Below are 13,763 nucleotides of genomic sequence, written 5' to 3' on the forward strand. Positions count from 1 at the left end.
GTGACAAATTATCTAAAAGACACAGAAAATGCAAAGCTATTTCTAGCTGGATGAGCGAGCTTTGTTTGTCCTCCTTTTGTACTGATCTGTAGAGGCTCTCACCCAGGGAATATTATCAAAAGAAACCTCCCAAACAATGAATTCTGGCCAACTCATGAAATCAGGCCCGAAGAGTGATCGGTCTAATAACGCAAATTATTTTTGAACCGTCTTATGAATGGCAGCTGTGTGGAGAAGACAACTGAACTTGGGGATACTCATTGATTTTCTTGAGTGGCAGACAACCCCAGAGAGGCTGCTCAGGCAACTGCTGACCCTTCTGCCAACCTGCATCTTCTGTGCAAGAGGCTACTCTCTGAAAAACAACTAATGACTCTCACTGAGCCCGCTGTGAATGATAATTAGCACCTAGCAGACGGATACGCACCGATTCAGCTCTCTTTCTTTCAAAGAACCCTGACTGCTGCATCAAAGAGCATTGCTGAGAGTTCAACTGGTTTACTTCCTGCTCTAACAGGGGTGGAAGTGCCACAGTGCTAACAGGTTTGAGGTAGGAACTTTAAAATATGCAGCCTGGAAAAAAATATCAACTCATCTTCTCAGACAGTTCCAAACAACAGCCTAGAAAGAAGCACAGAATCACAGAATCAACCAGGTTGGAAGAGACCTCTGGGATCATCAAGTCCAACCATTGCCCTGACACCACCATGGCAACTAGACCAGGGCACTAAGGGCCATGTCCAGGCTTTTCTTAAACACCTCCACAGATGGTAACTCCACCACCTCCCTGGGCAGCCCCTACCAATGGCTAATGACCCTTGCTGAGAAGAAATGCTTCCTAATGTCCAGCCTGAACCTCCCCTGGCGAAGCTTGAGGCTGTGTCCTCTTGTCCTATCACTAGTTTTTAACTACCTTTCTAAATGTGAAATAGCAAGTAAAGCACTAATACTTCAATTTTCCTCCCTTTTTTTCTCCATGTTCAGAGAACTGAGCACAGTATTTCTCCTTGCCTGTTACTGCAGTGTGTATCCATGTACCTACGTGAACGATATTCACATGATCATTTATATAGAGAGCTCACAAAGACGTTTATTTCTGAATTATCTCTTTTCAGAGCAAAGAGCAGAGGAAATTCAAGGAGCAAAGCACTGGGTTATGCCAAGAAGGTAATCTACCTTTTGTCCACCTAGGCAGTCTCCTTCCTGGAATTATTCCAGATACAAGCACATTCATGGTGAAAGTCCTATCGTGTTCATTCAGCTCTGGTTTCTTCTCCTTGTCTGGCACGTACCTGAGTATTACCATGGCTTTGGTTGAGCCAAGTCACACACATTGTCTCCTGGGCAATTTTATTTTAACCTGCATTTCAAGCTCTTAGTTGGCTGGTAAGTGTCCATATCAGTTCCCTAAAGCAGACATGTGCATCTTGTCAGGCTCATGGGTCCTGCTTTCCCCCACCACACGTCTAACGTGGTTGACTCTGTTTACACAGTCCTATCGCTAGTTGCCTGGGAGAAGAGGCCGACTCCCACTCCACTACAACCTCCCTTCAGGTAGTTGTAGACTGCACTAAGGTCACCTCTGAGCCTCCTCTTCTCCAGGCTAAACACCCCCAGTTCCCTCAGCCGTTCCTCGTAGGTTAGACCCTCCAGACCCTTCACCAGCTTGGTCGCCCTCCTCTGGACTCGCTCCAACACCTCAACATCTTTCTTGAAGTGCGGGGCCCAGAACTGGACACAGGATTCAAGGTGCAGCCTCACCAGTGCCGAGTACAGAGGGACGATCACTTCCCCAGACCGGCTGGCTACACTATTCCTAATAGAGGCCAGGATGCCACTGGCCTTCTTGGCCACCTGGGCACACTGCTTGTGTGATTTCATTCTACCTGTACATTCAGGTAAAGAAATACATCTGCACAGGATGCTGACCTGCATGTTCATCAGTGAGCTCAATGCTCAGCCGCTGGCACTCGCTTACCTTAGGTGGCTCCCAATAAGACAGATGTTCAGTGTTGCCTCACTTCTTGTTAATCTACTGCTGGAATTCATCAGATGTTGAGATTACTAAACCCAAACATCTCTACTAATCGCCAACATAAACACAAGCAAAAGCTGTAAAAGTTTCTACATACTCTACAGCTGTGTTGTAGAGGCAGAAGAGGGTTGCAATCATTAAAACAAGTGCTTCATTGTGGACTCTTACCCACACCAGAAAACATGCAAAATCAAGAATCACAGAATCACAGAATCAATCAGGTTGGAAGAGACCTCAGGGATCATCGAGTCCAACCATTGCCCTGACACCACCATGGCAACTAGACCATGGCACTAAGTGCCATGTCCAGGCTTTTCTTAAACACCTCCAGAGATGGTGACTCCACCACCTCCCTGGGCAGCCCCTTCCAATGCCTAATGACCCTTGCTGAAAAGAAATTCTTCCTAATGTCCAACCTGACCCTCCCCTGGCGCAGCTTGAGGCTGTGTCCTCTTGTCTTATTGCTAGTTGCCTGGGAGAAGAGGCCGACTCCCACTTCACTACAACCTCCCTTCAGGTACTTGTAGACTGCAATAAGGTCACCTCTGAGCCTCCTCTTCTCCAGGCTAAACAACCCCAGCTCCCTCAGCCGTTCCTCACAGGTCAGACCCTCCAGACCCTTCACCAGCTTGGTCGCCCTCCTCTGGACTCGCTCCAACACCTCAACATCTTTCTCGAAGTGCGGGGCCCAGAACTGGACACAGGATTCAAGGTGCGGCCAAGACTACCATAAAAATCACATTTAGTGTCACCTTAATTTCAGAGATCTGAGTTTTAATTGTGTATTTGAAATTCTTGGAGGGGGAAGGAAACATAAAACCCACCACACCAATCTCTTCAGCATGCACACTGTTTACATTTAAAAAAAAAACAACTAAATTGCTCAAAATCCCCCCAAATCAATATTACTTATGTGCATGAAAACATCGATAGGACAAGAGGACACAGCCTCAAGCTTCGCCATGGGAGGTTCAGGTTGGACATTAGGAAGCATTTCTTCTCAGCAAGGGTCATTAGCCATTGGAAGGGGCTGCCCAGGGAGGTGGTGGAGTCACCATCTCTGGAAGGGTTTAAGAAAAGCCTGGACATGGCACTTAGTGCCATGGTCTAGTTGACAGGGTGGTGTCAGGGCAATGGTTGGACTCGATGATCCCTGAGGTCTCTTCCAACCTGGTTGATTCTGTGATTCTGTGATTCTGTGATCAAGAACAAAACATCAAGCTACCAAAACATGCCACGTTAATTCAACCTGATACATATGCATATAGCAAACTCATACTTTGCCTACAAGACTCTAACAAATTGGAAAGAAAGAGTTTACATGCTCATGGAATTTCCCTCATCAGTGAGAAATATATCATTGAAAAGTTTATAGGATAATCAATGTTTCACACTCCGGCCAATCTCTAGCCTCACACGGCTGCAATATGCTCCTCCAGGCTTCTGATAAATTATATGAAGCATCTGAAAAAGTAGTGAAAGCCCTTACAAATTCATTTATGTTTCCATACAAGACCAATCTGTTGGGAGGACCTGAGCAATTCATGCTACGTAGCCACCATTTGACAACACCCAAGACGAGCGTGTACTTCAGAAGTTATTCATAGCACTCAAGAAGCACCAACACAATCCTAGAAGGCTCATGAGATTATACTCCTTGACATTTATAGAAGTGCATCCAGTGACCTTTCAGAGTAGGATACTATCAGTCCACAAGTAAGTTTTAAGCGGCATCTTCATCTAGCTGTGCTCGGTACTAGCGTGGGACAACTAGTGACTCAGTGTAGTATGTTCTTCTTAACACAGAACATGCAACTGGGGGGAAAAGTCAACTCCCATTCAAGATTTCAGCCTGTATTTGTACAGCTGCTGGCACAAAAATCCCATGAATGTTCTCTTTCAGAAACAGCAGCATCCAACTGAAAGCTTTCAAAACAAGGGTTTACTACAATCCACTTAAGCATGTAAAGCAGATGCTGGGTTATTTTTAGAGCTACCAACATTTGCTCTCTGCCTTAACTCCCCACTCCAGAAAGAAAAGGGGGATGAAAGCAGTGTTTATTCCCTTACGATCCAAAATTCAGAGATCTATATGGAACTGTCCCAACCATAATAAAGGGCTTCAATATGACTTTAATTTGACATTCTGAATTACTTGCAAGTCCACAAAACATGAACCATCTCAATCTATTAACAAGACTTCAAATTCCCTGCTTCAGAACGTTAACAATGACAACCCTATAAAGCTTTTGCTTCTTACACACAGCCACCCTTTACCCTTTTGCTACCAAATATAAACTGCTCTTTTGAACGCTATTCTAGACCCTAACAAGCACTATGAGTTACCCGTGACAAATCACACAGCAAAACACCTCCAGAAATCTGATAGAAATCATTTTGTCCAAGCAAACTACAATGATCACAAATAATTACTTTTTCCAAGCAAAAAGAGGCAGGCACCCCTGCAGAAACCTGAATTCAGCTACAGCTTCGCATTTCCTACCTATTTATTCTGTTCTAAGCATCCTTCGTCCCAAATGAAGGAAAACACAACCCAGACTCTCAGCTAAGCCTGTCTCAACTGTCCAAGAGGGTTATCCCAGGCATGTTTTAAAGCTGTTACCAACACCAGTACCAGCCAAAACGTAATTGCCAACTATTTGATATAATCATTCTACATCTATAAGTGATTTGAAACTCAATATTCTGCTGTGGCAGCAGTAAACTACTTTAGCTTTACTATACAAAACTGCCAGAAGTAATTTGGTCATCGTGTTAAAGCTCCCAGCTGGTCTACAGACATTAGGGAGGAAAATCTAAATCCCAGGAAGAGATGACGAGGGAGGGGGCACTTCTCTTGCTGCCTTTGACATGCTTGAATGAGTGTCTTGATGGAAAAATCCTGTAGAATTTAAAACTACGTTTTCCAAATGTTTTGGGGTTGATGTTTTTTCACAGCTTGCTTTCCTTCAGTTGTAACTCTGCTGTAGTCATCCAGGGGTAATTCAAACAGATTAACGAAGAAACACTTCATTCTGCTCTATCTCATAATAGGTCCCACATAACTGATTGCACACCTACTTATTCCACCTTGGTAAATTAATATGCTCTTCTATAAGAAAAACTACACCCCTTAGTAAGTGCTACAACACCATTTCTGACCTCTTGCTGTTTTGGAGCACCTTAAGCCAAGCAATTCCATTGAATTTTTCTTTTTTTCCCTAATTCTAAGTTTTCCAGCAGTTAACAACATACTAGAATTAAGTTAATGAAGCTACCCACTCTGCACAGAACATGACCCAGTACCATCAGCAAGCAGAAATCCTGTCAGAGTCACCTACAAGCAGACAGAATAGTTTTCTTTCCGAACCATATTAAGTTCTATCTCTTCTTACTCACACCCGGGCAGCTAGGAACCAAAGGTTCAAACCTCCACATGACGAAGGCAAACGGAGAGAAACCTGCAGTCCTTCCACATTTGAAGAGGATTCACTCCAAAACAAATTACCGCATTTATACTTTTTTTTGTATTATTATTTATCCTTGGTATGAAGCAACAGCACAGATCTAAGCCTGTCTGCTCTCACTCATGCTGTCTTTTTCAGTTCTGACATATTTTTGAAGTCCTTGCTTTCATAAAATCTAGCCCTTCATAAAATCATGATTAGTTTTAGCTTGTATTGATTGGCACAATAAAACAGATACAATGACATAATACACATAAAAACATAAGTCCTATTCTGTTATAAAGAGATATAAAACAATCCAGGTGAACACAGAAACTTTTACTATTACAAAGAGATATAAAATATTCCAGGTGAACACAAACTTTTACCAATTTAGTTACAGATATATAACTATATAGTTTCACTGAAAAATAATAAAATAATAATAATAATAATAATAATAATAATAATAATAATAATTGTGTCCAGTTCTGGGCCCCTCAGTTCAAGAAGGACGGGGAACTGCTAGAGAGAGTCCAGCGCAGAGCCACGAAGATGATTAAGGGGGTGGAACATCTCCCTTGTGAGGAGAGGCTGAGGGAGCTGGGTCTCTTTAGCTTGGAGAAGAGGAGACTGAGGGGTGACCTCATTAATGTTTATAAATATGTAAAGGGCAAGTGTCATGAGGATGGAGCCAGGCTCTTCTCAGTGACATCCATTGACAGGACAAGGGGCAATGGGTGCAAGCTGGAACACAGGAGGTTCCACATAAATATGAGGAAAAACTTCTTTACAGTGAGGGTGACTGAACACTGGCACAGGCTGCCCAGAGAGGGTGTGGAGTCTCCTTCTCTGGAGACATTCAAAACCTGCCTGGACGCGTTCCTGTGTGACATGATCCAGGTAATCCTGCTCTGGCAGGGGATTGGACTAGATGATCCTTTGAGGTCCCTTCCAATCCTGAACATTCTGTGATTCTGTGATAATAATAATCCACACAGCCAGCCTGTAAATGTTCTCAAAGTAGAGGTTGGCTATGAATATTGGGGAGTGGTGTGTGCATGTAGCTATTTCTGTGCTCTGCTCTTTAGGAGACACTAACACCAAAACTCCCGCAGGCTCCACTCCCTTGTAGCGCAGTTACATTGGCAGTGACAGGAGGAGGATCAAACCACGGCTTGGAGACACACGGCACAAGGCAGTCTCGCAAAACGAGCACTAGTGGTGATTGGTAACTCCCACTGCCATTTTAAACCAGGGAAGGACTACAGAACCACAGAATCACAGAATCAACCAGGTTGGAAGAGCCCTCAGGGATCATCGAGTCCAACCATTGCCCTGACACCACCATGGCAACTAGACCATGGCACTAAGTGCCATGGCCAGGCTTTTCTTAAACCCCTCCAGAGATGGTGACTCCACCACCTCCCTGGGCAGCCCCTTCCAATGGCTAATGACCCTTTCTGAAAAGAAATTCTTCCTAATGTCCACCCTGAACCTCCCCTGGCCAAGCTTGAGGCTGTGTCCTCTTGTCCTATCGCTAGTTGCCCGGGAGAAGAGGCCGACTCTCACTTCACTACAACCTCCCTTCAGGTAGTTGTAGACTACGTAATGTTCTGTCAGTCTCCAAGTGGTTTTATCAACACGCATAACTAAAGTAGGAAAGTTACTAAGAGAGACAGCTCACAAGATAAAGAAAATATAAACCATGACAGCAGAAGTTTAATATGCGGTTTCCTCATTACCTTGCACCGTAAGGAAGACTGATGCTGTGGTAGATCCACCCTCATTGGAAGCGATGCAGTTGTACTTGCCAGCATCCGTGAGGTTTACAGCCTTCACCTCCAAAGACAGGTTGCTCATCAGCCTTATCCGCAGGGGCTCCTTAAGCCTCGCATCCCTGCCGTCCCTCTGCCAGGTGAGATTGTACCGCACCGTGCTTAAAGTCAGGCAGGTCAAGACGGCTCTTTCACCGGGGACAACCGTGACGTTATGAGGAACCTGAATCATGGGTGGAGGCTCTGCGTAAAAAGAACAGAACAAAGACCAAAATTATAAGAGAAAAAGATTTGGGAACCTTTGCTTCCTTTGTGGATTCTCCATAAACAACTTTGAGCAAACCATAGTGTAAAAAACAAAAAATTTTTTAAAAACATAATATTGGTTTAACATTTAGTTTCATTTCACATTGCTGAAGCCATGAAGAACCCAGGGCAGCACCCTCATTCCCTGATGCTAAGCTACCTGACAGGAGCTTACATCACAAGAAACACCCAAGTTAGGTCAAAACTATTGTATCATGTGGGATGAAAGATCATATCATGTAAAAGAGAGGATGTAGTACTGTATTTTGAGCTCATCTTGCACTGGGGAAAGCCAACAAGAGACCAGAGTGCTACAGCCACGGAAGGAAGAGAGCGGACCACCACCAGGTCTCAGTCCGATCTCTGACTGAGGTGTGACCACACACGGTGGAATCTGAGCTACGCACGAGATTTTTACAGGCTTATATATGAAAAAAACATGTTACTAGCAAGCTCTTCTAATAACAACAACAAAACCAGGTCAACAGCTGCTCTACACATCATGAAGTTCTTTCCAAGATTGTTTCTATAAGGAAATGTGGAAGGAGAGAGCATCTGTTCCCTTAAGTTTATCTGATCAAGGATCTTGTCACAGAATCACAGAATCAATGAGGCTGGAAGAGCCCTCTGGGATCACCGAGTCCAACCATTGCCCTGACACCACCATGGCAACTAGACCATGGCACTAAGTGCCATGTCCAGTCTTTTCTTAAACCCCTCCAGAGATGGTGACTCCACCACCTCCCTGGGCAGCCCCTTCCAATGCCTAATGACCCTTGCTGAGAAGAAATGCTTCCTAATGGCCAACCTGACCCTCCCCTGGCGAAGCTTGAGGCTGTGTCCTCTTGTCCTATCGCTGGTTGCCTGGGAGAAGAGGCCGACTCCCACTTCACTACAACCTCCCTTCAGGTAGTTGTAGACCGCAATAAGGTCACCTCTGAGCTTGTCAGATGGGATAAGGAAAAGGGGAGGTGACAAACACAGTATACAAAGACACAGACCTGAGAGATGAACAAAAGCAGCGACAAGGACAAGAAACAAGCTTCATCGTGCTAATTGATGGGCTATCAAGAAGCTACCAGCATCATGTTAAAGAGGAGCCAACCTGGACTTTGCAGCTGATAAGGACACAAACCTGGGGGTCCCAGATATGGTGAGGAAGGTGGAACTGTGCAAACTAATAAAGGAATATGGAGGGGAAGTGAGTCAGGGAGGAGCAATGGGGGGAACAGGAAGAAAGGGGCATAAAAGGGGCCTGTTGCACATAAAACAGCACCAGTCAGTACTCATCTGACTGAGCCTTGTGCCCGATCACCACAGTCTGTCCTGTCTTCTTACTAAATCTTTTTTTAACCTCTCTCTGTGTAATCTCACTCCCTATCCCTTCTGTGTGTGTCCTGCAAGGACCACACGCCAGCTCCTGGAGTCAGACCAGGGGGTGTAGACAACCCAGGTCTGCAGCATCAGCTACTGGAGGGACTGGGGTCTGAGTAGCAGCTACTGGAGCAGATGAAGATCTCGGGCCATTCTGTACCTTCCCCAAACCGGCTGTGTGTGTAGTTTGTCAGCACAGCTGGCAAGAAGCAGGTAAGAGGGCCCAGGATCTGGGCAGGGGTATCGGGGTGACAGAAGGGCCATGCCAATACTCAAGAGATCTACAAGAGTGCCCGTGGCTCTAGAGAGCGGTGTGTATGTGCTCTCACTAGTGAGCTTCAGCCCTTAGCAGCCAGGGAGGAGGAGACGAGCTGGCTGCCCCATGCTTTACGCAAGGCCTACGTGTAGCTGCTGTTGAAGGCAGCACCTGGTCTGTGGAGCCAGCTTGTGTCAGCGTCCTCTGTGACACCCGCTCAGCTTCACTGCTGACAAATGTGCAGCCAGGAGAGCAGCAGCAGCGTCTGTGGGTGGGGGACAGAGACCCTGGGGTCCCCAGGCGCACGGGGCTGAGCTCTGGCAGCCAGCCAGGAGGAATTCCTAGGCCGGAGCTGCAGGCACTTACAACATCCCTTAGCAGTTTCCACTCAAATCTTAGGTAATTTCATAATCTGTCCAGATTTTACAGTGTAACTTCCACTATTTGTTATTACTTGCTTTCCACTCTACTCATCTGTACACTTCTGTCACACTCCTGGAAGAAAGCAGCTGCAACAATTTTGTACTGGAATTAAACTTTGAAACCATAGATGCTTAAAACAGGAGCAATCATCCTGATCCTTCTTATGGAGGGTCTGACCTATGAGGAACAGCTGAGGGAGCTGGGGTTGTTTAGCCTGGAGAAGAGGAGGCTCAGAGGTGACCTTATTGCAGTCTACAACTACCTGAAGGGAGGTTGTAGTGGAGTGGGAGTCGGCCTCTTCTCCAGGCAACTAGTGACAGGACAAGAGGACACAGCCTCAAGCTTGGCCAGGGGAGGTTCAGGTTGGACATTAGGAAGCATTTCTTCTCAGCAAGGGTCATTAGGCATTGGAAGGGGCTGCCCAGGGAGGTGGTGGAGTCACCATCTCTGGAAGGGTTTAAGAAAAGACTGGACATGGCACTTAGTGCCCTGGTCTAGTTGCCATGGTGGTGTCAGGGCAATGGTTGGACTCGATGATCCCAGAGGGCTCTTCCAACCTGGTTGATTCCGTGATTCTTGAGATAACGGAGGCAACATTTAAATGTTAGAGAAAAAACACAACTATGTATCACTTTATACATTCCCATTAAAAACATATATATATTTATATATTCCATTTGTTTTTCCCCAGAGTGGTTCTTGAAAAAAGAAAGATCTGCAATGAATAATATTTTGAGTGGGATGCTTTAGCAGAAATAAGACAGCTGTATGAGCAACGCAATCTTTATCAGCACACACCAAAAAAAAACAATTATTCTAAGAAAAGCAAGGATAACAGGGAATTTAAACCAGTCTGTATTTATTAAGGGTGAAAGTTACTCCTAAGCTCAGAGCCAGCCATAACTCCTCCTCACTGAAGTCTCGTAGGGGGTCTCAGATGAGGTTCACAGGCTTTACACTGGATCTTGGAGTCACCATCTCTGGAGGGGTTTAAGAAAAGACTGGACATGGCACTTAGTGCCATGGTCTAGTTGACATGGTGGTGTCAGGGCAATGGTTGGACTCGATGATCCCAGAGGGCTCTTCCAACCTGGTTGATTCTGTGATTCTGTGATCTCTGCAGAGCAATGAAGCGCTCCTGCACTCGGCATGCTGGGGGTGCAGCTCCCCTTCCCTACAAACACAGCGATCCCCTTATTCCCCAAACTGGGTATTTTAACACACACAGAGGAGAGTCAAGACAAGCTCCGCTCGCTTACAGAGAATGGAGTTTCTCCCCTGCACTTTAGGTTTTGGTTTGCTTGGGAGAAAAGACAAATCTTCTAAAGCTTTTTAAAGATTTACTACTAGTAAGACCAAGTCAAACTCAAGTGTTTGCTTTTTCTGAAACCAGAAGATGTTGACACAGTCCCAATACCTTTCACACAGCAGCTGACAAAATGGATTATCTGTCATATACCGGCTGTCAGCTGGGCAAACTTCAGAACACTTGAAAAGATCGTTTACTTTACTTAAAGAAGAAATTTCAAGTCATTTTCTTCCAAATATTTGTACACAAGGATTTCAAAGCATCTCCCTCACATTAATCCTCTTCGTGGCTCAAAACAGAACCCATTGCTCATGTTTACACAGCAAGTCAGCCCCAGTCGATCTCTCGGTGCTCTGTACATGAGAGGACACAGGAATTTTTCCCCTCATCACTCTTGACTTTCAAGCACTACCAGGAAAAAAGTTAGGGTTCTCTTTCAGTTTTCTCTGTGAGGAGGAGGATGGTTGCAACTTCCAGACCAAGAATCTTTATGCCCACATTTTCTGGGGCAGAATATAACAAGTTCTTGTCCTCCAAACCATCATTTGAAACAAGCACATGGGAACACCCTATCCTCCTGAAGGATTTCTGTAACCAAAAAACAGGCTAGAGCTCCAGAGCTGGGACTTGGGTAAGTATTGATGTTACTGTCCTATTCTACTCGAGTGCTTTGTGTGACTAAAAGGATGTTCCTTCTCCTCAAATTTACCACTTGGTGTAAGAGGGCTGTTTCTCTACAAACTTTGCTTTGCATGGCATCAATGATATCACACTGATCTCTTTGGGTGTGCTCATACTGCAGCGAGAGGAACATCTTTGCCTGGAAATGAGAAGGAGAAGCGATGTATAGTCACCCTCTTCAACTGCTAAGTGCGTTGTTCTAGAGAATATAGAGTTAGAGTCTTCTCAGGGCACAAAGAAAAAGGATGAGAGTCCGCGGTCATAATATGCAGCAAGGGAAATTCTGACTAGACACGCAAAAGATTTTCCTTGTGGGGGTAGTTAAGCACTGAAGGCTGTCACAGAATCACAGAATCCCAGAATCAACCAGGTTGGAAGAGCCCTCTGGGATCATCGAGTCCAACCATTGCCCTGACACCACCCTGTCAACTAGACCATGGCACTAAGTGCCATGTCCAGTCTTTGTCCTTGGAACTTGTGGCATCTCTGTCCTTGGGGACATTCACAGTCTGACTGGACAAGTTCCTGAGAAATGCCATCAAGCTTGGAGGTTAATTCTGCTTTGAGCTGTGGGTTGGACTAGCAAACTTCCAAAGCTCCCTCCAGCCTAAATCATTTTGTGATTCTAGGATTCATAATCCAGGTTACCTAACCTGAACTAGCTACTACAGGAGATAAAAGGCAAGAGAACTTTGATTTCAAGCAGTTATATGAAACACAGGTTGAATTCAAGCTGCAGTTCTGAGCTCTCCTATCCTCACCACCACTGGACATTGAGTCAGCTCCAGCGTTTTCCCTAGTCAAGAGCAACAGCTTCACTTCTGCGTCACAGATGTCTGATCAACACAAAGCTGTACAGAAAGGATTTTTGTTTCAAAATACAAATTCTTTCTCCCTTTCCCTCGGACTGCATCACAACTGTGAAAAACTAAGTGACAAAATTTGCTCCAGTGTGGGTTTTCATCCACCCACATGCATAAATAAGCTTTTCTTCTGGATTTTTCCTGCAGGTCATCTTCCTGAAGAAGATCTCTATTGTCTGCTGAAGCAGCTCAAGACCATGCCTCTCTTTATGATTTCTCCATCTGTGTTTGGGGTGCATCTTGGTTTACAGTTACTTAAGCTCAATTCCTGATAGAGCAAAGGACTAACTCTGTGAAGTAAAGCCTGGTTTACCTTGGCAAACATTTCCAGCTGATCTGCCATGGAGACTCTCAGCATCATAATCCGCAGGCAATGACCAACACTCATGTGTCCCAGCTGTCACACTGACAGGCACACAAGCAGCGTAGCTTTACATTTGTCTTCACAGAAGACCAACTTTTACTCTCTCCCTTTCTCCCACTCCAAATTTTTATGTCCAAAGGTTGACCATAGAATCACAGAATCATTTTGGTTGGAAAGGACCTTTAAGATGAAGTCCAACCATTGACCTAACACTGCCAAGGCCACCACTAACCCATGTCCCTCAGCACCACATCTACACGGTTTTTAAATCCCTCCAGGGATAGGGACTCCACCACTGCCCTGGGCAGCCTGTGCCAGTGCTTGACAACCCTTTCAGGGAAGAAATAGTCCCTGATCTCCAATCTAAACCTCCCCTGGTGCAACTTGAGGCCGTTTCCTCTCGTCCTGTCACTTGTTACCTGGGAGAAGAGACCGACCCCCACCCCGCTACACCCTCCTTTCAGGCAGTTGTAGAGAGCGAGAAGGTCTCCCCTCAGCCTCCTTTTCTCCAGACTAAACACCCCCAGGTCCCTCAGCCGCTCCTCATCACACTTGTGCTCCAGACCCTTTACCAGCTTCATTGCCCTTCTCTGGACTCGCTCCAGCACCTCAATGTCCCAAACCGTGTCCTGGGCTGCATCCCCAGCAGCGTGGCCAGCAGGGCGAGGGAGGGGATTCTGCCCCTCTGCTCCGCTCTCGGGAGACCCCCCCTGCAGTGCTGCGTCCAGCTCTGGGGGCACCAACAGAAGAAGGACACGGAGCTGTTGGAGCGAGTCCAGAGGAGGCCACAAAGATGCTCAGAGGGCTGGAGCCCCTCTGCTCTGAAGACAGGCTGAGAGAGCTGGGGCTGTTCAGGCTGGAGAAGAGAAGGCTCCGGGGAGACCTTCTAGCACCTTCCAGTGCCTGAAGGGGCTACAGGAAAGCTGGA

At 45.8% G+C, this 13,763-nt stretch overlaps 1 protein-coding gene across 1 annotated transcript in view; it reads right to left on the reverse strand.

The window, feature by feature from the left end:
• Positions 1-13,763, reverse strand: part of HMCN1 (hemicentin 1) — a 229,266-nt gene that overhangs the window by 139,025 nt on the left and 76,478 nt on the right. The window contains exon 11 of the mRNA XM_068416737.1: positions 7,227-7,502. Coding sequence (XP_068272838.1) covers positions 7,227-7,502 — 276 coding nt within the window. The remainder of the gene's footprint in view (positions 1-7,226; positions 7,503-13,763) is intronic.

The sequence above is a fragment of the Nyctibius grandis genome, chromosome 21, assembly GCF_013368605.1.
Source record: "Nyctibius grandis isolate bNycGra1 chromosome 21, bNycGra1.pri, whole genome shotgun sequence".
Taxonomy (NCBI): Eukaryota; Metazoa; Chordata; class Aves; order Nyctibiiformes; family Nyctibiidae; genus Nyctibius; species Nyctibius grandis.